Source organism: Mauremys reevesii, linkage group 2, assembly GCF_016161935.1.
Source record: "Mauremys reevesii isolate NIE-2019 linkage group 2, ASM1616193v1, whole genome shotgun sequence".
Lineage (NCBI taxonomy): Eukaryota > Metazoa > Chordata > Testudines > Geoemydidae > Mauremys > Mauremys reevesii.
The window spans coordinates 150228626-150252934 of record NC_052624.1 but is presented as its reverse complement, the minus strand read 5'-3'; the positions used below and the strand labels follow the sequence as shown (position 1 = coordinate 150252934).

The 24309-nt window shown below is 45.5% G+C and overlaps 1 protein-coding gene across 3 annotated transcripts in view; it reads left to right on the top strand.

The window, feature by feature from the left end:
- Positions 1 to 24309, top strand: part of ANTXR1 (ANTXR cell adhesion molecule 1) — a 193416-nt gene that overhangs the window by 95838 nt on the left and 73269 nt on the right. For 2 of the 3 annotated variants that reach the window (XM_039527926.1, XM_039527927.1), the window contains 2 exons: positions 3719 to 3814; positions 17706 to 17747. In XM_039527926.1, coding sequence (XP_039383860.1) covers positions 3719 to 3814; positions 17706 to 17747 — 138 coding nt within the window. Of the gene's footprint in view, positions 1 to 3718; positions 3815 to 12464; positions 12634 to 17705; positions 17748 to 24309 lie in introns of all 3 variants that reach the window. The other variant, XR_005595222.1, reaches the window with a different exon arrangement.

Sequence of the window (24309 nt, the reverse complement as noted above, 5' to 3'; positions counted from 1 at the left end):
CCAGTACTTAGATGATAAGTTCTTTGTCGCAGGGACCATCTTTTTTTTCCTTTGTTTGTACAGCGCCTAGCACAAAGGGATCCTGGTCCATGACTGGGGCTATTTGGCACTATGATAATACAAATAATAAATAATAAGTGATTGGGACCTCAGTTTTACTTCTTGTCTGACAGATGGGCACCTCCAGTGGCACAGCACCCACTAACACCAGACTGAAGTGTTGATGCAGAATAGAATCCCAAGATAGAACTTAAGTGAAAAGTTTCCCTTATAGAAAAAACTTCCACAGCTACCCTGCATTTATGGATCCTGCCGTATGTTTTTAACATGTGTGCGCTTTACTGTAAAGTGCATTCTTTCAACTATTGATGTCGCTAAGCCAAGAATCTTTGGATTTTATTATGATTTTTCAGGGTGGGAGGAGGAAGAAATCTATTAGAAAATGCCTCCAATATGTTTTCTATAAGATTTCCTATTAATAGAGCAAATTTATGTTTTACAATATATTCCAGTGTTTGTTTTCATTGTCCTTCCACTGCCAACAACACTCTGCAGCATTTTCTGGCTTTGCTGGACTCTTTGGCAGTGAAAATATGGTTTCATCTCACATCTGCCTTGCTCTCTCTACCAACACATTTGTTTCAAAGTCTGGACATCAGAGTCCTACCATGTAAAATCTGCAGCACATTAGAGGCTAATTTAAAATATATATATATTTGGTATCATAGCAAGACATTTAAAAATGAAAGACGACTCCAGGCATAGTTGGTGCATCTCAACAGTTGTCAAGGAGTAAATTACACAAGTTTTACACCTAGGCTATTGTTTGGCAGAGGTTTTTACAGCTGTCTCAGCAGTCTGGATTTGCTCAATCACCCAGGACTGATGTAGATTTAGACAAAAGGCTGATCACTCTTATTTTTAATGTTTTGTGTTGGAGTACAGAGTGCACATTATTTATAGGCTGAGAATATCAGTAAATTGGTAAAATAAAAAATATGTTTTGGAAGTTGTAGTCACAAACTCTAGATTCAATCTTTTGAAGTTTGTAAAAATTAAAACCAACATTTTTCAAGGTAGCATTTTTGTTGGGTACATCAGACCAAATCCTGTAATCCTCACTGAGACAAAGCTGAACTTCAGTAAGAGTAATTGCTTGAGTAAGGATGTGAAGATTTTGCATACAGAATCCTTCCAAATCTGTCAGGCTGATTCTTTGCTTTGAGATACAGTATAACATCTGGCAACTTAAGATGCCTAGCACAAAACCAGATGTGCTAGAGTAATGTAGCGGGATATTTACAGGCAATTACAAAAGAAAAATCTAAAAACAAATTGTGGTTAAAAAGCTCTAATTTTTCTTTGTTTTGTAGCAATCAGATTGTAGGCTATTGTTAATGAAAAGATGCTTTTGTGAGCTACAGGCAGCAAAGAAGTGATGGGAGCTAAGAGCAATGAGAACCTAAAGATTTCCTGAGTCTGTTTCTTCTGTGCTTCCGTGGCAGCTAATGCAATGGGGAGACAGGGGGCTGGGTATCTTTTCTGGAGTGCCCAGCACTCAGTAGCTGCCAGTGAGAGCACAGTGGCTGAGATTCTGTGCTGTGCCTCTAATGGTGAAGCTAAGAAAACAAAGCCTAGAGAGAGAGTGGGGTGGGCTATGGTGGCTTTAAGCCAACCTTGTGCCTTTCTGATCCAGGGCTACTGCAGGGATCATAGGGATCCCCAGCATATATTAGAGAGTTTAGTTGGGGTCCCGTGAAAGGTTTGGGGAGATTTTTCTTTTGCCTGAGCTGTCTCTCTCCATCTCTCTATGTTTGGGGGATTGGGTTGCCAGTTTTCTAGCAATTATTTCTAAATTCCAAATAGGTTTGAGAAACCTTCCTGGTCTGATTTTTCATTGGTTGAGCTCACACTGCTGACAATAACATTGTGATCGGTGATCAGCCAGCCAATGAATGACAGCTACTTAAATAAACACCTGGATAACAGAACCTCCAGACCCTCTAGTTCAAACTGATGTCACAAGAGGCCTCCATAAGAAGTTGTAATCTTGGTCTTTTTTAAAAAAACTGTCTGGCTCTTAGACCAAAAACATCACAACTGGACTCCAGCCAAAGTGAATTGCCTGCTTGCTGATCCCAAAGCCTGATGATAGAAGACAGGAATGGCATAGAAACACTAGCTTATCTCAGGAAGCTAAGAGCTTATCCCTCAAATTAAATCTGGAAGCAATGACACATGTCATGTTCAATTTTGATCGCTGCAGTGAGTTGGATAGTGCAGAAGTTCTCAGTGTGGGATTTGAAAACAGGTGTCGGGGGCTGCAGTTACCTTGTCCTTCCCATACTGCTAAATGGGAGTGGGGTTGCAGCTAGATGGGAGGGGAATCCTTAGCGGGGAGATAGGCAGGGACAGCTCTATGTTTTTTGCAACCCAAAGCACAGCAGTCAGGTGGCTTTCGGCAGCATGCCTGCGGGAGGTCTGCTGGTAACGCGGATTCAGCAGCGCCTATGGGAGGTCCGCCGGTCCACGCCTTCAGCATACCCGCCGCCAAATTACCGCCGAAACTGCAGGACTGGTGGACCTCCCGCAGGCATGCCTCCGAAGGCAGCCTGACTGCTGCCCTCACAGCGACCAGCAGGGCGCCCCCTGTGGCTTGCCGCCCCAGGCACACGCTTGGAGCGCTAGTGCCTGGAGCTGCCTCTGGAGATAGGGTTCTGATATGGAAAAGATTGAAAACCTACTGGGTTACTCTGGGTGTGCACCACTGCCATCTACTGATTGGTTTCAGAACTGCCCAACCCTGTGATCTAGTCCCTACACTGCTAATAGCTAATGCACTACTGGAAGGTACTGAGATACTATGCTGATGAGCACTGTCTAAGAACTGATATAGAATAGAATAGAATAGCTAATAAGCTTCACCTTTAGCTCCACCTTTTGGAGCAGGAGGATCTGAGTTCTATTCCCAGTCCTGCCAGTCAATTCCCAGTGGTCATGACATGTAGTAGGATGACAACTGCAGAATCCTGTGTGGCTACAGACTATTTAAATGGTATTTTGAGCTGCTTTTGAGCCAGAATAGCCTTTCACCTCAAAAAAACCACTGTTGTGAACTCATCTAGACATGACGGATAAATCAACTGTGGGACTGGGTGGCTCAAGGCCTTGGTCATAGTGGTCAAACACCTTCCCCCTCTATGGTTAAATCTGGTTACCACTCGGCTGCTGTTCAGAGGTCTATAAGAAATGAACCGGTGGTCTCAGTCCATTGCAGAGCAGGCAAGTGTCCACATCACTCTATAAACCAGCTCTGATTGGTCCCCTTTGTTGTCATTCTCCACTGAGAGGCCAAGAATTCCTTTCTTGCCCCTGGAGGTGGATCCTCTTGCATAGCTGCTACACCTGTCCTCTGAATAAAGAGATGTTCTCCTTCTGCAGGGCTATGAAGGCATCAGCTTCCACTAGCACTGAAGTGATTATGTGATGACTTGGAGGAGGGAAGGTGTCGGGGGGGGGGAGGGAAAGAGGGGTGGGGAAATTATGCTTTGTAAGTAAAAATAAACTCAATGTGCAAGGGCCTCTCAGGGTAATTACTGGGCACAAAGGACTGCGTGCACTCTTACAAATGCAGGATGCTTTGTAGGTGCTGGGGAGGGAGGAGTTTGTATTTAGCTCCTGCTGCAGCTCACATTCTCTTTGCCTCTCCCCCTTGCAGTCTGATGGGACCATCCTGGCCATCGCCTTGTTGATCCTCTTCCTTCTCCTGATGCTGGCTCTGCTCTGGTGGTTCTGGCCTCTCTGCTGCACAGTGGTAAGTCCCCACTTCCACCCCAGTCTGCCTGTAGCAGTAACCGCGCTGTCGGGCATGGTGTGAAAGAACAGCAGAGATGCTGGCATGTCAACAGACATAGAAAGCTGACAAGCAGTAGCTTCTGATAACCAAACTGCAAACCAAGAGACAATGCTGTGGATTCAAGCCCAGTGATGATTTAGTGTGCATCCAGGGCAGTGAGGGGGAGGATTTTTATTACCAGGAATAAAAGTATTTCTGAGTGACAAGCTCATTTCTAAACACTTACGTTCGTCTTGGCATATTTTTTAATTAAATATGAATGATCCAGGCAACATATCAAGCCAAATCTATCTCTGGAATAAGTCCACTGGACTTGTTCCAGGGATTCATCTGGCCCACTGTCTCCTTTGGCATCCACTCATATAAAAGCAACATTGTTTCCAATGTATCCATGCTTATAGGTCTCCAAAGGATTCTGGGATGAAGTGTGTAATTCATCACTCTATTTACAGTAGATGCAAAGGTCACTCAGTGCATCAGAACAGTAAATAGGTCATGGAGTTACAGTAGAGGAGCAGGTTCAGAGATGAATGAAACTAGCCCAGGATGCTCTGCTGAATCGACATTTCTACCTATGTGCACTTTGAGAGAACGATGGAAGATGAAATGCTAGCTACAGTAGAATGACCTTACAAGCCATGTTTCCAAAGGAGGATCTATTTGGAAAACACCACAGATGAAATTCTGTCAGAATGAAAAATCAGTGGGAGTTTTACCATTTAATCCAATGGGACTAGGATTCCACCCCACATTTGCACATGCAAAGTGGATAATTGAAAGTGCAAATGGACAGCTAGGTGCATTGTGTGTGCAATGGTTGTTTGTGCACCCAAGAGCCTAGCTGTGCTAAGTACAAACCTGCCTGGATGCTGGGGGTACATACTCAGGGCAGCTAGCCACTGCCATTGCCCATTGCTACACTTCTATTTTTAGCACAGTTGCACAATGAGTCCGTGCACAAGTTTGTCTACACGAGCTGGGAATCATATCCCTGGCTCCTAGTGTAGACATAGCCTGGACCTGACCCCACTCTCAGCATGTGCATCCTTCTCATTTCTGTGCCATAGCTTCTTTAAATATAGGGGCAAGGACAGTGTTTAAATGAGGTGCTGGACCACGCCTCTGACATTTAAGACCAGTCTCGGCTTTACCGCGGCTTTCTGGAAGGCTGTGTGGAAGAATCCAGCAATTTGCTTGGTTCTCAGTCTGGACTGCAGCCAGCCAAAGTGTTTGGAACCAAAAGTTGGAGGGGGAAAAAACCAGGAAATATGCTAGAAAGATGCAAGAAGCACTGTTAAACTTGAGGAAAAGGAGGAAACATAGAGTGTGAGTCTACAGTAACCCTGAAGAGCCATAAAATTATATTTTACACCCACTCCCTCCAACTTGTCAGTCGTGAATAACAAAAAGTTATATGTACTCTGGCACTCATCTATTCCCACATTGATCTGTAAAATTAGGCTCCATTCCTTTCCAGTTAAGATGATTTAAAAAAAATATACAAACAACATAGTGAAAGACCTGACAGGGATATTAACATGGAGAGAGAGACACTCTTAGTACCCCATCCTCCAGTCCTCACTCAGAGCAAGATTCTAATACTCTGGGCCAAAGGCCAAATCCTCACCTGACGTAAATTGGTATAGTTTCATTGACGTCAATGGAGCTGTGCTGATTTACGCCAGCTGAGGATCTGATTTTGTTGCTCACACCGGATAATGTCTTACTCCACGAGCAGTCCCTCTGTAGTTAGTAGAGGTATGTCTACACAGCAATGATAAGAGTCCCACACCAAGTCTCAAAGCCCAGGTCAGCTGACCAGCTCACAGGGTTCAAGCTGTGGGGCTTGAAATAGCACTGTGGACATTTCAAGCTCAGGCTCTGAAACCCCATGATTGGGGAGGATCTCAGAGTCGAGGCTCCAGCCTGAGCCCCAGTATCTACACTGCCATTTTTAGCCCTGCAACCTGAGCCCCATGACCCATCAGCTGTCCTGGGCTTTAGGACTTGCTGCCGTGTAGACATACCCTGGGACCCACATGGCTTTCAGTGCTGGTCGGCATGAATGAGGCTCTCAGAATCTGGCCCTCAGTTCCTACCCTCTCTGAAGTCAATATAAGTTTTGACTGAGAGAAATGAAGCCCTAAGTTTCCATCCCTGCTTCTCTACAGTAGATCCTAAAGGACTCAACAATGACAATTCCTTTCTTTGACACGATTCCAGCATCTGTGGCTTTTCCTCTCCCTCAGGGACAATAAAGTTACAAGCCATTGTAATCTTCCATGGGGGAAACCGGCCTCGGCTTGATTATGAGAAGTGCTCCAGGTTAGATCAAGTTTAGCTAAGATCGCTAAGTCTGACCTAACTCCTTTTTCCTAGTAGAGATTCAGGGTAACACCTTAGAGCTAGTTGAGTTGTACCCTTGCCAGGTCTAACACCTAGGCAGGAGCCTAGGCTACAACCCAGCCAGCTAACATCAAGCCACAGGTGTAACCTTGCATCTCTACTTGGAAAAAGGTGACATTTAGGTCATGCTAACTAAGCCCAAATTAAACTTCACTTCTTTTCAAGACAACGACAATGAGATTACACACATTCTTTCCACCACAGAGAGGGCTGTGGAGGGAGTGGGCAATGAAACACCGAGCACATAAGCTGGAATGAAAAGAAAAATTGCCTCTCTGGGGACTGTATAAGAGTCAAACATGCAGCTAGTCAAGGAAATAATAGCCAGGAACAGTGCACTCCTTGGAGTAGGCCACATTCTGTTCTTGGTTATACCAGAGTGAGTCTGGAGTAATTCCACTGGAGTTATTCCAGATTTATGCCCAAATAAATGAGAACAGAATATGGCCCTATGTGAGCAAAGGTGGTGAGAGGCAGAGAAAGGACATTCCTTCAGCTTGTTTCCTTGTTGCAGTCCCTGCATTCCTGCTAGGGAATATAAAATAATATGGACCTACTGAACATAGAGGGAGGTTAAACCAATTTATTTTATCTAGCACCCACCTTTCCTCCAGGCATCCCACAGCACTTTACTGACATTAACTCTACTAATAGCCCCATCAGTCAGGCAAGGGTTATCCAGACACAGAGAGGCCAAATAATCAAACATGCCTATTAATTTTTGGGTGTCCAATTTTGACACATCTTGTAGGGGCCTGATTTTCAGAAAATGCTGAGCCACCTGTCCTCTGAAAATCAGACCCTTATGATTTGCTTTCAGTTGGGCACCCAAAAATGGAATTGCCCCAAATCATTGAAAGTTTAGGCCCACGAGTCCTGACTCCCAGTTCCCTCAAACACTCTGTAACTGACTGAATATTGGAGGCACTATTCTTTTTTTTGCCTCAGGTAAACTGAAACATTCTCCCCCTCTTTCCTCCCCCCCCCCCCTTATCTTTTCGCTGGTCATAGAATCATAAAATGTAGAGCTGGAAGGGACCTCGAGAGGTCATCAAGTCCAGCAGGACCAAGTAAGCCTAGACCATCCCTGACAGGGGTCTATCCAGCCTGTTCTTAAAAACCTCCAATGATGGGGATTCCACAGCCTCCCTTGGTAACCTGTTCCAGAGCTTAACTACTCTTAGAGTTAGAAAGTTTTTTTCCTAATATCTAACCTAAATCTCCCTTGCTGCAGATTATGATCATTAGTTTTTGCCTACCTTCAGTGGACATGGAAAACAATTGATCACAATCTCTTTATAAGAGTTCTTAACATATTTGAAGACTGTTGTTAGGTTCCCCTCCTCAGTCTTCTTTTCTCAAGATTACACATGCCCGTTTTTTAAAGCCTCTCCTCATAGGTCAGTTTTTCTAAACCTTTTATCATTTTTTGTTGGTCTCTCTGGACTCTCTCCAATTTGTCCACATCTTTCCTAAAGTGTGGAGCCCAGAACTGGACACGGTACTCCAGATGAGGCCTTACCAGTGCTGAGTACAGCTGTGTCTTACATATGGCATTTCTGTTAATGCACACCAGAATGATAGTCTTTTTTACAATTTTATCAGCTCTCAGATCTGCAGGAGGAGGTTGGTTCTCCCCGTCTAAGGAGAAATATTGCTTTAAATCTGGGTCCTTCCTTAGGCAGTTGGATCATAGCAAGGCTTGCTGGATCTGACAACTAGTAATGACTTTGTTTGTTTGTTTGTTTGTTTGTTTGTTTCTGCAAATAGATTTCACTTAGATATTCATTCTGAAGAAAATGGGTTATACATTTGGGGGCAACACCCATTGAACCTGGCCCAATTTATCTGCCTAATCAGTTCAGAAAATTAGCCTAGGAAATGGGAGTGCCCTTTGCAGATTCTGGAACGTCATTTGCATTCCTTTTGGAATTGCATGTCAGCTCCATTCATCTGCAAACTGCATCACAAGCCAAGATGGGGTTAATTAATGGAAGGTTTTGGTTCTTAATCCACGGGGTCTAGTCTCCCCTAAACACATGGAGGAGTTTGGCATGAACCACAATTAATATTAAACAAAGTTAGCCACATGTATGTTTTTGCACTTCAACATGAGAATAAAAGCCAGACACAATCTCAGATCTGAAAATAGACACTGTTTCCCACCCCAAATTTTAGAGGGGTTCATATTAAGATGCCTAGATTTGCTCCCACCCTCATGGAATTGGTCAGATTTAAGTGTGGACTAATTGGCTTCCTTGCTGGGACTGATTCCCAGTAAGGTCCAGTTGTTTTTCCCCTCCCCTGAGAATTTGGAGAGGGCTCTAGTTAAGATAACGGAGTGGGGCAGCTTTCTGAACCTCAGGCTTCTACTCTGATTGGAACCTTAGAACCACAGCCAAGATTTTCAAACGTGTCTAGTGATTTGGGTCCCCAATTTAAGACATCTCAAAGGGGCCTGACTTTTCAGAAATAGCACAGCACCCACTCTCAGGCCCCTGAACATGTCTTTGGTTGGACACCCAAAAACTGAAGGCACATCCATGCTGAGAACACCTGGCATAGACATTAGAACTGAAACACACCTGCTAAGTCTTGATGCCCAATCCATCTCCTCTAACTCCACCAGTGCAGATTGGTCCCTACCGTCCATTCTCTGGTGCTCTGTCCTGTCTAGCTTTAAATGTCTTGAACCACTGGGCTTTCACAGTTTGAAAATAATAATAATAAAAATGAGGGGGTTTATAGTGGCTACAATGTTTCAGTGCTCTATAACTTTCCATATGAATAAGGGTCAAATTCCCCCTCAGGTAATACCATTCTCCTTTCCTAAATTACTGCTGTACTTTCAGCTAGATACAGCCTTCTTCAACTCCTGCCTTAAACTGTTTGTGTAGCTATGAAATATCTGTTGTGTTCCACCCAAGAGGCAGCGGTAAATGATGTGATGCCTCTATATCACTTATTTATCACATAGCGCTGTAAGGAGTTAGTATGTACAGCATTCCAAGCAGGTGGAGATCCTGCTCAGCTTCTAACACTGTGTAGACACACTGGATAGGATTCAGGTTTACCCTCAGTTCTGGAGTTTGCCTTTATTGCTAACGGAAATAACAATGATGCAACTCACATCTCTTCCACAGCGCAGCTAATTGTAGTGGGGTGTTTTTTCCTGTAGGGCCTCCTCTGTCCTAGTCCTGGTTCCCTCTGCCTCAGCAACTCAGGGCCTGATTCTCCATCTTCTCGGAGCCATTTACACCTGTGCAAAATTTGGATTTAATGGGATTTTACACCCACTCCCCCTAGACAGAGGAGAATCAGACACTCAAGCTCTTTTGTACTTCTAGGTTGTAACTGATCATGCTCGCCTGCTCTAATAGAGGGCAGGTCAGCAGAAAGAGCTGCATTTCTCTGCATGGTGCTAGCACCTGACATCAGGGCGAGTCAGCAAAGAGAGCTCTGCGTCCGTCAGTTTACAAGCATGTTGAGAACATTTGGTGAAAGATGGTATAAAGACAAAGAATCAGTTTATTGCCCTGAATTTTCACAGCTAAATGTGCAAAAGGGCTGACAGCAAATCTCAAAGCTTTTTCCTGTGCCAAGAAAAGCCAATGACCACACTCTCCACCCGCCCTTGCTACCTTTCAAACAAAATGGCCATAAGGAAGCAATATCATAACATGATGATGAAGCAGAAGCCTCCAGGTGTCTATGGGATAACTAGCTAATATGGTTGATGAACGATGGTCATTTCTCCCCATCAGACACAGGGGCCATAGGAGCAAGTGACACCAAGAAAGAAGAAATAGCCTGGGGTTATAAAAACAATTACAACACACATGAACAAACATTTCAGCTTTGCCAAGTTAAACTAGGCTAAGCGTTTTGCTTGGCCAGGCACTCTCCCAGCTGATTGCATTCTGCACGCCCATGCGGCACACACTGATAGAGAGAGAGGGAGAGAGAGCTAAACTTCACAGCCCTGTACAAACCACAGCAGGCTCAATCCTCCTGTCCCAACACACCGAATTCGCACCCATCAACTACACTGGAGCCCTTTTTCTTCTTGGGAAGTCACTTTATGCTTGTGCAAAGTGAGCAGGTGTAAAACACCACCCCTCTGATTTGGTACCACTTTACATCCAGTGTGTGTGTGTGCGTGTGTGTGTGTGCGCGCACACATATAGCTCAAATCCATCTCTCTGGATTTCCAGCCCAATCTGAAGTCCCAACAGTTTCTGATAACTTCAGCTATGCAGATAAATGTTTGGATACTTAGCTTGGCCAAAGTTCCTGACTGTTTGTCCTCAGACATATACCAGTGCAAACCAGGAGAAACCCCACTGAACTCAACAGGCTCACACAGTATAAACAATGTGTGAGACAAGCCTAAGGCATCTTTCAGTGGTCATTAAAAGCCTCACATTTTGGACCCTGATCTGAACTTCCACAGGTTGGATCTGGGGTTTTGGGTCTGCTTCAGAGCTTCAACCCACCACTGTGGCCAGAAACCCAAATATTTCTGATAATGGGGCTAGAAAAGCCTCCGCTGTGGACTTTGGAACTTCTGCATGCACGGTCAGCGTTTGTGCTGTTAAAAGCCATTTTCCGGAGGTCTTGTCGTCTTCATGTTCTTAAAACAAAGAGCACCACTTTGAATAAATCATCTTGCTTAAACCCATAATTCCATCTCCAGAAAGCAAGGTTCTATTTGATGTGGGCTCCTTCTCACCCATCAGAAGCTGAACTCCTTCACCAAGGCACTGGGTTGGTTTAACCCCCTTGGTAAACCATGCAGTGCCCTTTGATACAGTGTGTGTCTGAGACATTCAAAAGTGCTGACTAATGGAACCCGTGGTCCTAGACCTGCCAGAGAATAAACACACTCAGGTTAAGCAAGCAAACTCCTCCACGATCTTGTGTCTTTGTGCCTTGGATCCCTTGCAGGATTGGAAATCTGTGTATTTGTTCTTTCTCTTTGTCCTCCCTGAGCCATTTAGCAAACCTGAAAATTCCTACAGCCTGGGGGTGTTTTATGAGCTGCGGAGAAATAATAAAAGGAAGAACCCATTCTCCTTGAGTATGCTTCTAATACAAATAACAAGTCTAACCTGATAAATACCTGGTCAAGTGGATTGGGCAGTTGATAAGTACTCATGGGAGTTGAGTTATATTGACAGCTGTCACTGACCTTGGGGAAATCACTCTCCTAATCTATTCTTATCTATATAGGTTCTTATATCATCCTCATCACCATAGTATCCAAGCACCTTCCAGTTGTGCATTAAGTGACATGATTATCATCTGTTGACAGTTCATTCTTTCTCATCCTCTCCCCAGAAGGCAGAATTGTTTGTGGAGTATAGTGTTTGTTTTGGTAGGGCTTTTTCAGGAAGAGGGGGGAAGTTTTTATATCCACAGAGCAGTGTGGATGTGTGTGTGTGTGTATATATATATATACACACACACATATCCACACTGCTCTGTGTTTATGTTAGAGAAGGGAAGTCAAAGAAGTGTGCCTGGCACTTGCAATGGAAGGTGTTACGGTCAGATGTTTGTTTGCCTTTTTTCCCCCCTATCTTTTGCCCATCTTGTTTCTTTAGATTATAATCTCTTAATGGTGGGAACGGTCTCTCATTATGTGTTTTTACAGTGCCTAGCACAAAAGGCCCCTGATCATGGTTATGACATCTAATACACATAACAATAATACATGATCACACTTTGCACTTTTACTGACAAATTCATCCATCTCCTTACATGGTTCCCATCACTGCAGTATCTCATAGTCATTGATGCATTGATCCTCAACACCTTTATGAAGTAGGGAAGCATTATCTCTCCCATTTTACAGATGGGAAAACTGATACACAGTGAGCCAATTGAACCTGGTTCATTCATGATTATTTTAAGGCCCCTTTGCCTGCTCCAGAGTGGGGCAAAGGGAACTTAGTGTAACAAAGAATCAGACCTTAAGGCCTAAAGGTATTCAGGCCTCTAATTCCCATTGAAATCAATTGGAGTTAGGGTCCCAAATACCTTTACAAATCTGGCCCTAAGTGCTTTTCCAAAGGTCCCCTGATACAGGATTCTATAGCATGGCTCACAAAAAAACTACAGAAGGGGGGGGGGATCTCATTCTTTATTCAATTTCTATAGAGCCCCATTTATTTACATTCCTTATATGACTTTTCCATAGGGGATCAGGGAGAGTGAAAGGAAAGTTCCTGGCCGCTGGACAGGGTGGGATTCCTGGAAAGACTCACCACTTCCTATGTAACCTAACTCCTAACGCTCAGAATGGGAACGTGCATGAGGGGTTGCAGGGAGACGGACGAACCCAGACGGTAGCCGAGGAGTGCAGGAATGTAAGGCTGCTTCAAAGGAAGGCATGTTATTGTGTGCAGTAGGGGCCCAGGGAGATGGGAAGGGAGGGGAGTCTTGTTTCTCAGTGACAGGCCAATACAAAGGGTGTTAGCGCCGGGCAACTATGTTGTAACCTTGTTCCCCGGCTCAGTTATATTCATAATAGAATCTAAATGGTGCTCCAAGCAACAGCTTTACTCCATATTTGGTTCCAATGAATCATTTCATCAGATTCTCTTCCAAGAAGTTTTCCAGGATTTTTTCTTGTTGCTTTCCGTGCAAACCCTAATGATTTAGGTGTAGTTGTGCTGATAGAAATCTGGCTTGTTTATCAGGGTAACAGAGTGAATTTATAATCCTGCTAGTCCTGAACTTTTTAACCCTGCTCAGCAATCAGTGCTCATCTCATATTCTCTCTTTATGGTCTGGATCTGTGTGATAGCAGAATGCCATCAACATACAGTGTAAACAATACAGCAATATACAGTGCAACCAATATGAGGAGCAATTAGAGTACAACCAAAATACAGCACAAACAATACATTGTGAATTTAAAATACAGTTGACATACAAACAATATACAGTGCAATCAGAATACAATCAACACGCAAAGCAAACAATACAGTAACACACTGCAAACTATATAGAGCAACCAAAATATAGTCAACACACGGCAATCAATATACAGTTCAACATGAACACAATCAGGACAGTGCAAACAAGATAAGTACAAACAGAATGCAATCAAAACACAGTGTACACTGGGGTCAGTAACCTTTCAGAAGTGGTGTGCCGAGTCTTCATTTATTCACTCTAATTCAAGGTTTCGCGTGCCAGTAATACATTTTAACGTTTTTAGAAGGTCTCTTTCTATTTCCATAATATATAAGTAAACTATTGTTGTATTTTAAAGTAAATAAGGTTTTTAAAATGTTTAAGAAGCTTCATTTAAAATTAAATTAAAATGCAGAGCCCCCCGGACTGGTGGCCAGGACCCAGGCAGTGTGACTGCCACTGAAAATCAGCTTGCATGCCTTCTTTGGCACATGTGCCATAGGTTGCCTACCCCTGATGTACACTATACAACAACATAAGTTGAAACAGTACCCTAACATGCTGTGCAAACAATATGTAGACCACCCAGAGTACAGCCAACACACAGTGCAAACAATTCAGCAATGTGCAGAACAAGAGGAATAGACGGAGCAACCAGAATATAACCATTACCCAGTGTCAAGCTTTCCCTTGCAAGACAATTGACCGGATAAGCTATAGGTCCTTCTCATCTTTAACTCTTGTATGATGCTAAAGAAGAGTAGTGTAGATGACTGAGCACTATCTTGTTGCTTTAAGATTGTTTGATTTGCTACCCATCAATTCATGGGAGAGAGAAGGTGCGTGGAAACGTCCCAAGCCTCTTTAAGGCCAGTCACAATCATGCTGAGGAGTGCACAGACACTGTCCAAGCCAGGATGCCCAAAGGGTGCAGGGAAAAGTGGAGGAAGGCAGGGCCTTTCGTCTCTGCTACCTTTCGGCTCATATAATTCACTGTGCTAGACTCTGTGGCTATGTCTCCCATGCTTGCTGGCTCCAGGGACTATGACCTTGTTTACACTAGAGAAATTTAGCACACTACCCACCATGCATGTAACACATCTTGCAGCCGCGCATATGTTAGTGGCTCCCCGTCGCAGCAGCATTCAAATCTGCATGTGTGAGTTTGGATTAGCCTTGCTTCTGGCAAGCCTACCCACCGTGTCAGTCTGTGCTGAGACCGGGCCATTGTGGGCTGGCATAACAGCACCAATGGTGCCTGCTCTTCTGAGCCAGTCACAGCTGTGGCCATCCTTTAGCTCAACCATCAGAATCCATTATTGTTTCATGAAGGACCTTGGTTCAGTCCCCATTCATGGCACGTGATTTGGCACATACATGACCTCGGGTTTGCTGGGTGCATGTATGACAGCTGCTATCTTGGCTGATGCACCAGGAACTGAACTGGAGACAAGGCTCCACAGCTGGAGCTGTAACAGACTCAGAGCCTCTTTGGATCGGGGACACTGTGACACACACTAATCACTGGGTTATACTTGCTGCAGCCTTTCAACCTTTGCTAGCTCCAGCCTGCAAGTCAGCCAGAATTCCTCTGGGGATTCCTGCTTGTGCACCCTCCCCTGTAATGTGGCCAGCAACTTCGCTGCCACAGCCTGGCCCTTGGGTTTGCTGGTGCTTTCTTTAATCCTCTTCAGATGTCATTGCTTCCTTCCAAATGGCCTTTTTGCTTCTAAACACAAAACACAACGGGTTGATTTGGTTTCAGTGCACACGCACAAGCTCTTCAAAGCTTTACAGAATGGCCAATTAAACAAACGGCAGCTACTGTGCCCAGGGACAGGTCGCTGCAGTGACTCAGGGACACCCCTGCTCCCAGTCAAGCCATGAACAGGGGGATAACCCTGACCCCCTGGCCAGTTAGGCGAGGGCACATGCTCCTCATTAATGACCGCGTTGCATGACTCGAGGCTTGTGAGAGGAAAATAAAAACAGTGAGCTCATCGGAGAAGCAAAACAGGGAACAAGAGGAATTTTCATAAACATTTATGTCTCCGGGACTCTTGTGTAGCAGCCATATTTTTCCTTCCCTTTCTATTTAAACAGTCAAGTTGTCTGTGGAGCCTTGCTTTTAAAAATGACTAACTCCAGGGCCTAAGCACATCTGCAGCAAACCTCCAGCAGCTCAGACATGCCCCAGGGCCCAAATCTGTGACCTGTTGAAGTCAGGGAAACTGAGGGTGTTTGCCACCTTGCAGGAGGCATTCTGCATCTTGTAGCCTCGGCCCATTGAGTGCAGTTTAAAGAAAAGGTTCCTTCATTCAGATAAATATGTAGCCATGGGACAAAATGAATCCCTGGTGTAGTCGCATTGAAATGGTTGGATTTAGCCCATTGATTTCAACAGCCATGCCCCAGGGATGAATTTGGAGTTAGGGAGAGATGTTTGACATGCCTGTATGTAATAGCTGTCCCTTTGGATGGCTTTCTATTGCACTTGGAGTGGAGAGCTGTAATAATAGCCAGCTATTTGTTGAGCCCTAGATACAAACTTCATGCATGAACTAATAGTCTCCCTCCCACATAAATTTAAATGGTTTCTATGGAGAATACACCCGATCAGCCCAAAACCTCACCCCAATTGCTTTATTAGTTAGAAATGCTGGGAGAGCCTCCAACTTATATGGGTTTTTTTTTAATTAAAAAGCTCATGAGAGGTTGACTTCTTAGCCCAACAGCATGAAGGATAATAAGCAATAACTGCTTCCCTTCCCGTTGAGTTTGCACAGAACATGAGAAGCAATGTGGTCTGGTGAACCCGGTGCAGGGGACCTGGATTCTATGTCTGCCACTGACCTGGTGTGTGACCTCTAAGCAAGTAATTTCTCTATGCCTCTGTTTCTCCATTCTGCCTTGTCTATGCAGACTGTGAGCTCCTGGGGGCAGGGACCATCTCCTACTGTGGGTAGTGAAGCACTGGAATGGGTTCCCTAGGGAGGTGGTGGAATCTCCTTCCTTAGAGGTTTTTAAGGCCCGGCTTGACAAAGCCCTGGCTGGGATGATTTAGTTGGGGTTGGTCCAGGGGTGAAAGTAACTTAAAGGATTTACTGGTACTCCGGAGTCCTTAGGAGGGGGTGGGGCCTCAATCGGAAGAGGCGTGACCTCTACCGGAAGAGGTGGGGTCTTTAAATCCCCGGGCACTTTAAATCAGGATTTAAAGGGCCTGGGGCTGAGATTGTGGTAGGAGCAGCTGGGAGCCCTGGGCCTTTTAAATCACCATTGGAGGGGGCTCCCAGCTGCCGCCGCTACCCCAGGGCCCCAGCCTCTGGCAAAGCTTTAAAGGGCCCAGGGCTCCAGTGCAGTAATGGCAGCTGGGAGCCCCTGGCCCTTTAAATCACTGCCAGAGCCCTGCCACCGCTACCCCAGGGCTCCAGCAGCAGGTGGCGATTTAGAGAGCTGTAGCAGCAGTGAGAGCCCTGAGCCTTTTAAATCACCACCCGAGTCCTGCTGCTGGAGCCCTGGGGTAGCAGCGGCAGCCGGGGGCTCAGGCGGTGATTTAAAGGGCCCAGGGCTCCGGCTGCCGCTACCACCCTGGGCCCTTTAAATCATTCACGGAGCCCTGCTGCTGAGCCCCTGGGCCTTTAAATCACTGCCAGAGCCCTGCCACCGCTACCCCAGGGCTCCGGCAGCAGCGCTCTGGCAGCAATTTAAAGGTCCCAGGGCTCCAGCTTCTGCTGGGAGCCCCTGGCCCTTTAAATTGCCTCCAGAGGAAGCCTATCCACCCCGATACGGCGCACTGGCTTACTTTCACCTCTGGGTTGGTCCTGCTTTGAGCAGGGGGTTGAACTAGATGACCTCCTGAGGTCTCTTCCAACCCTAATCTTCTATGATTCTATGTACAGTGCTTAACACATGGGGTGCTGATCTCAGTTGCGGCCTTTAGATGATAGAATAATCTGTATCTGTAGCTAATCCACCTCCCTAAAACATGGTAGGTAGGTTGACAGAAGTATTCTTCCATTGACCTAGCGCTGACCACACAGGATCTTAGGTCAGCTTAACTACGTCGCTCAGAGGTGGGGATTTTTCACACCCCTGAGCGATATCGTTGGGTCGATCTAATTCTCTAGTTTAGACCAGCCCATTATTACTCAGCTGAGGGTTTTTTTAGCTGCACTGAGTATTTTGTTCCTAGGTCAGAAAGCTGGAGTGTCAGTTCCAAGACTGGTTAGATTCACTTTGATGTCATGATTGGCAGCAATCATAGCAACAGGTGATATAGACTCTAATTGGGAACTATAATTAGGAAATGACTGCATGGCAGGGTTTTACAGTGGCTTATTAGGAATCCCCCTAGTTATCCCGACAGCATTGGCACATGTAGGAACCATGTAATCCACATGCATCACAGTCACGATCAGAGGAGCTGGCAGGGACAAATCCTCTATTAAAGTGACTTTTGCATCATGCCAACGAACAAAGTGTGGATTTAAGGTTGTCTGTTTCTGTTTGTTCCTTCCAGATTATCAAAGAGCCACCTCCACCCCCTGAAGACGACAGCGAGGTAAGTGACACCGGCATTACCAGCTCTCACTGTGCCTGGCTTTCCAGGCAGGTAGCACACAGAACATAGCAGGAGGCAGGAGTTAGCATTTCGCATTCACCTCCTGTGCGCTTGCACCCAATAGGCAAACGGGGCTGTTTAAGCCACATGTGAGGTTTTGGGCGCACTATGCTTTCTAATTAATGTCTTCAGCACATGTTTCATTCAGGTAGGAATCAGTCACTTTATTTTCACAAAGTGATTAGGTAACGAGCCACAGCCAGTCAGAGCTGGGCCTGTACAGCGTGTACAGGGAGCGGGAGAGAGAGAGAGACTGTTCTCTGCTTTGAATAGTAGAGCAACGTAGCAAATCAGCCCTGTTCAGGACAGCAGTGAAGTGCATGCTTAACTTTTAACTCAATAGGAAGACATAAGCACACTAGACTATGTCATCTAGACAGATGGGTGAGCACTAAGTTGCACCACATCACCAGTGTGAGTAAAGGCTGTATGCACTATCCCTTAACGTTCCTTTCTAGCCAATTAGATCTGAAGCCCAAAGGCCAAATTATGAGCTGGTGTAAATTGGTGTAATTCCATTGACTTCAGAGGAGCAGCACCATTTTACACCAGTGAACTGGGCCCACAGGTTTTACTCAAGGAGACAGAAAAGCAACCTTAAAACTCTCATGTGAAAATCTTAAACTTACTCCGCACTTATTTTCTGTACAAATCCAGTCATGTGTGATAATTAAATCTGGATCACTATTGCTTTCCTTGGACAGATTCCTCCCTGATATATGCTGGTCCTTTCTGTGCCATATCCACATACTCCTGCTTTCAACTAGCAGTGAGAGAGATTCTTCTTTCCCTTCCACTGCTTTGCACTTCAGTTACTAGACTGACTAGACCTTGTCCTGAGCCCACTGACATCAATGGGACTCTTAGCGTTGATTTCAGTGGGGGTTGGATCAGCTCCTTACAGCAGGGTAAGTGAGAGGAGACTCAAACACATGAACAGAGTGGTGCAGTGGGTTTGTTCCCTTGCCTTTTGCTACTGGAGACGTATTCTCAACCCTCATCCAGCTCACGAGTGAAAATGTGTTTGCTGGATTCAGCCTTACCCCACTCCCCATGAAGTCTGGCCAGAGAGCAATCTCTTCTCTAAGGCAGAGCTGTTAATGCTCAGGGCTGAGAAGCATTAGCCTCTCTGGAATCCTGCTCCGCTTCTGCTTATGTAGAACTCATGGGAAAGCCAGTGAGCTTCCCATTAGTGGAATGGCTCAGAATAGCTGGAGCCCAAGCCAGGAACGGAACCTGAGACTTTGTAGCTCTGAAGCAGAAACCCAAGTCATAACGCTCCCAAAGTCCAGGAAAGTTTGGATTTGAATCGGCCTCCAGATCAGAACGCTCATCTCTCATAATGGTGTATTCAATCCGTGCCTCTCTTTGCAACCATCTGACATACTTCCCTAATCAGCTCTGTCTGTTGTTGGGCCTGAAGTAAATCCAACAACTTTGTCAGTTTCCAGCTTCAGAAGGAAAGGGAAAATGTATTAACTTGAAATTGCATGTGGCTCATCTGCTCTGCACTCCACATGCCTCCAAGTCAAGGGATTCAATAGCTGAAATCAATTAAAATACATCAGGCTAGAATGCTAGCTCTCTGCCCAAACACTGGGAAGGGAAATTACATCTTGGTGAAATGGGGGGATGTACACCTCGCACATAAGGAGGCATTTGGTAGTCCTGCGAGTGTTTTGCAGATCAAGCAGCATTTGCTTCAGGTTCTGTTTGGTTCTATTGGCCAGTCTCTCTTGGCAGAAGCTGAACTAAAGAACAAGAGACTAATTAAACTGCTGTGAAGATGCTTTTTCCCTGAGTTATATTTTCCCCTGACCCTGCTGGGCTTCCATACACAGAGCAAACATGGAGGAGGCCTTGCAGGACTGGAGCCCTTTACTAAGAGAAATTTTCCTTCTCCTGTTATTTTCACTGGAGATTTTTTTTCTTCTAATGTTGTGTTTGTTATTAGCATTTGTTAAGTCTGAGACTAATCATAGTGTCAGCATCTTGGAAGGGGCAGGGAAATTGTACGTAAAACTTGGGGCAGCTGTCTCTCTGAAAACCAGACCCCTCTGTCACCTACCTGTGTGCACTGTGATTACACAGACAGTTTCACCAGGCTCTATCAGGGAGGCCCAGATCCCCGAAGTTATCTAGCTCCTATTGATACCTTTGAGGATCTGGGATTGGAGTGTCTTCCATTGGGACTGTCTTTGTAACCCATAGAGAGACAAGGCTGGTGAGGTAATATTTTTTATTGGACCAAGAGCCGTCGGTGAGAGCAGGGCCGGCTCTAGACCCCAGCGCGGCAAGCACGCGCGTGGGGCGTCCCTTTCCCGGGGGGGGCGGCAGATTGGGCCGGCGGACCTGCCGCAGTCATGCCTGCGGGAGGTCCACCGGAGACCCGGGAGGACCGGACCTGCCGCAGGCATGACTGCGGACAGTTCGCTGGTCCCGCGGCTCGGCTGGACCTCCCGCAGGTATGCCTGCAGCAGCTCAACCAGAGCCGCCGGACCTGCGAACCGGGAGGTCCGCTGCTCCCGGGGCTCCGGGGCGCCTCCCGCGCATGACTGCTTGGGGCGGCCAAAAAGGTAGAGCCGCCCCTGGGTGAGAGAGACAAGCTTTCGAGCCACACAGCGCTCTTCTTCAAGTCCGGGAAAGGAACTCCCAGCATCACAGCAAAATGCAGGATGGAACAGATTGTTTGGCATAAGTAGTTAGCACATATTGTAAGGGACCCTTCAAGGTATGATGCATATTGGTAACCCACGCACACTCAGTGGGTGGCTGACCCATTGGTAGAGGCTGATGAGCTTGCTACAGCATTGGTGAGTAGGGGTGGCCTTATTTTTTATGCTTTTCATGCTTTTTTCATCCAGAGGTCCCAGGTTCTGGCCCTACTGCTGATAACCCAGCCAGGGGTAGGGCTCCGCACTATGCCTGAATAAATATGCTCCTGTTGTTACCTAAACCTATATCTGCAGCTTATCTGTTTTCCTACACAACGGGACTCATACAGCATGTCAGTCACTAGAAGCATGAACAGCTGAACAGCTAGCACCACTGAAGAGACTCCTCGAGGGGGAAATGTGTCCAATTAACTTTCTGTCTGGACAACTGCAGCTGTATTTTCCCTCAGTGGTTCAGCAAGGGCCCCCCCGATCTTGGCTTTCAGCTCGCCAGCTGTTGCCCCTTTGGGTGAAGACACGTGTCACTCTCCCTTCTGACTGGAGTATTCCCAAGCAGGACAGTCCCCTACCTTCACTATGTCATCCCGGCACAGGCAGTTTGCCCTATGACACCTGCTCACTTTCTCTTTAGAGACGGATAACGTAATTGCTGCAGATTACCACACAGTTCTTTCTAAGCAAGCCTACTTTATGCATAAGGTAAAAAACATTCCAGACAAAACATATTACAATCAATAAAAGAACCCACACACGTGCTAATAAGCTTACCAGAGTTCATCCCAGCTCTCACATGGGTTCTGGCAAGTGCAGCCTTCTAATACCCCACCTTAAGGGAATCCTTGTGGTTACAAGTTCATCAGAGCTGCAGCTCAGAACAAGGCACCTCATAACATGTTTAGTTCTCTTTTTATACAGTTCAGCCTGTTCAGGGGTCTTTGAACTGGAGTTTCCCGAAGCAGGTAGTTAGTTTACAAAGGATCTCTCTCCTCAGGGAATATCTCCAAAAGGTTGGCTTCAGAGCAGGAGAATTTGCATTCCCCTCACTTCAAGGTATTTCCTAAGGAAATCCACTTCACACTGTAGAGTTCCAAAAAGACTTTCAAACTTCCTCTGACCTTCCAGAGATTGAATTAATCTTGTCTTTCTGGTAAAGCAGTTCCATACAATTTCACAGGAGTACATAAATATTTGCATTTGTAATACAATGAATTCCAAAGGTGTTAACCCTAATTCAATAAGGTTTAACATCATTCAGCAAAATATATCTTAATTTCATAAGGTTTGTTCAGGATATTGTTAATCTGTCACACTTTCAACCATCCCAAACCAAAGAGAATCCCAAGGATGCATTCAGTGTTATCCAAAGCTTTCAAAGCAATTGCTGTCTGGTTTAAATTCAGAGCTGGCTAGGAGATGGAACTACAGAACTTGTAACCCTGCGATCAGTATTGTACAGCAAAGGTCTGAGTAACCTGATTTCTCCACACAAGTGACTGTTGTTGGAGAGGATATATTCTCACATAGTTGAGTTGTTGGTGGGACTGAACAGGAAGTGATAGTGCTGGATGTTTTTTAATTTTGCTACCGTGAATTTTGGCTTCCTGGTCTAAGGAGCACGTAATGTCCATTGTAAATGCAGCATCTCTCAACATGCTCTGGCAGAGAAGCATGCCACACAACGCAGCAACTTCAAAGAGCTGCTGAGATTAAGGAGAAAGACATTCTGAGGTTTGGTGTTTCAAATCCTGCAATTACTTTAAATGCAAAGATACAGCTAATGAAGACATTGTCTGGGTATGTGCACCAGACAAAGAGATGTACCAAAAAAAATACATTTTCCCTGCCTTTATTTTATTTATGCAGGTGCATGACGCACTGTTGGGGCGGGAATTGTCATGAATGATGGAGATTTGATCTGGTTTGCAGTCTAGTATAGCAGCGTTCTAGGAGTCAAAGTCCAGAAGCTGGATCTCTCAGCTGGAGCAGCTCTATTCTCATTACATAAGTGGAGGATTTGACTCCTGGGTTTTGTTCCTGGCTGTGCCACAATTTACCATGGGATGATCTGGTGGTCCCTGAAAGGCTGTGTCCACACTGCAGCTGGGAGCATGCCTCCCAGTGTGGACAGACAGAAATGCACTATCTCTGTTCAAGTTAGCCCGCTCGAAAATAGCAGTGTGGACATTATGGCACGTCCGAGTACAAGCCCAGCCAGCACTTGGGTGGCTAGCCCATGCTCCAATTTTTAGCATGCTGGCTTGAGCGGAGCTAGCATGGATCTGTCTGCCTGGGAGGCTTGCTCCCAACTGTAGTGTAGACATAACCAAATCTGACTCCATGATTTAGGGCAGGTCATGTGGGGCATAAGTGTTTAGGTGCTGGGGTTTTGGATACTGAAAGGGGTGTCCATTCTTATGTTGGAAAACGCCTTTGATCTGACAGCACTTTCCTCCAGAGCCTAGAATTTTATAAACCTGATTCTCATTTACCCTAAGACCACTTTACATTACTTTAGCAGTAAGGTGGCCTTAAATATAGTTTCCTCCCACCTTGGACCCCCTTTACACCACTAGAAAAATGTAACATTGCCTTAATGTTAAAGTGAACCAGCACCCTCTATCTTGGAATATAATTGACATAAATCTTTCAGAATCTGAAAACTTCTTTAGACACCTTTAGGAAATTAGTGGAAATTGAGGCTGTGCTCAGCAATTCCCAAGATCAGGCTCGGAAAAGAAGGCAGACATTGTGACAAAGTATATTTCGTTGGACGGAGTTACCAGTATAGAGCCCAATCCTGAAAGGAGGGCGGCCTTTGGAAGCAACACGTTGCATGGTAGAGAGACTCGGGCCCCATTCTCTCTATTTTTCTAAAAATAAATGGAAGATGGATTCAGTCTAGTGAAATCTGGTGTTTTTAGCATGCTGTAAATAGCTCTCTCCCCCATAGAAAACCTGGTAACCACTCATCTCCAGCATGAAGCAGTGCTAATCCCTAAAGTAGCAGCATTACATTTACAGTAAGAATTCTCCCCCCCACCACCCTCAAACTCTTGGCAAAAATAAGATAAGAGGAATTCTTGCATCAGCAGATTTAAAAGCTGAGGCCAGATGGCTTTGCATTGCAAGGACAATGCATTATACTGTAACAATGAAGAACTAGCATCAGTGCTTTCAGAAATCTGCTCAAGGTTTTATTTGAAAGGACGTCTGAGACAGATTGGAGACACACTTGCTGTTGGCGCAGGAAGACTTTTATCAGCTGAAGATTTCTGATTGATTAACCTCAAGATCACAAATGCTGTCCCACGGATAGTACAGAGCACTGGGGGGCCTGGATGAAGGACAGATGGTTTAAATGACATCCAGAAAAGATCTAAGTAATGCCAATCAGAAGAGCTAAAAGGCTTGAAGAGCTAGTAAGCACCCGATTGCCCTCTGATTGGAGTATATGCCCTTCAGCAGTTAAGGTTGAATGCACTTGTACAGGTATGCCAGACTCTTTGCTGGCCTTGATAGATCAAAAACACACATTCTTCCACCTCCAGCTGGTAAGCAGGGTCCAGCTAGTCCTGTTGGATGAACGCCTGGCTATTGGCCTTACTGCAACTCCCTCCGATTCAGACCGGACAAGAAATTCACCAATGAGCTGAAGCTGGCACCAGCACGGCAGCCTGTCTCCTACATAGGACAAATCAAAGAGAATGTGTCAGGCCAGTGCTTTGTAATATGCCACAGGTTCCCCATTCACTACCAGACCCAGTGTGCTGCTACTGATCTACAGAGGGCTAGATTGTGAATACAGCCACAGAGCAAAGGACAGAGTG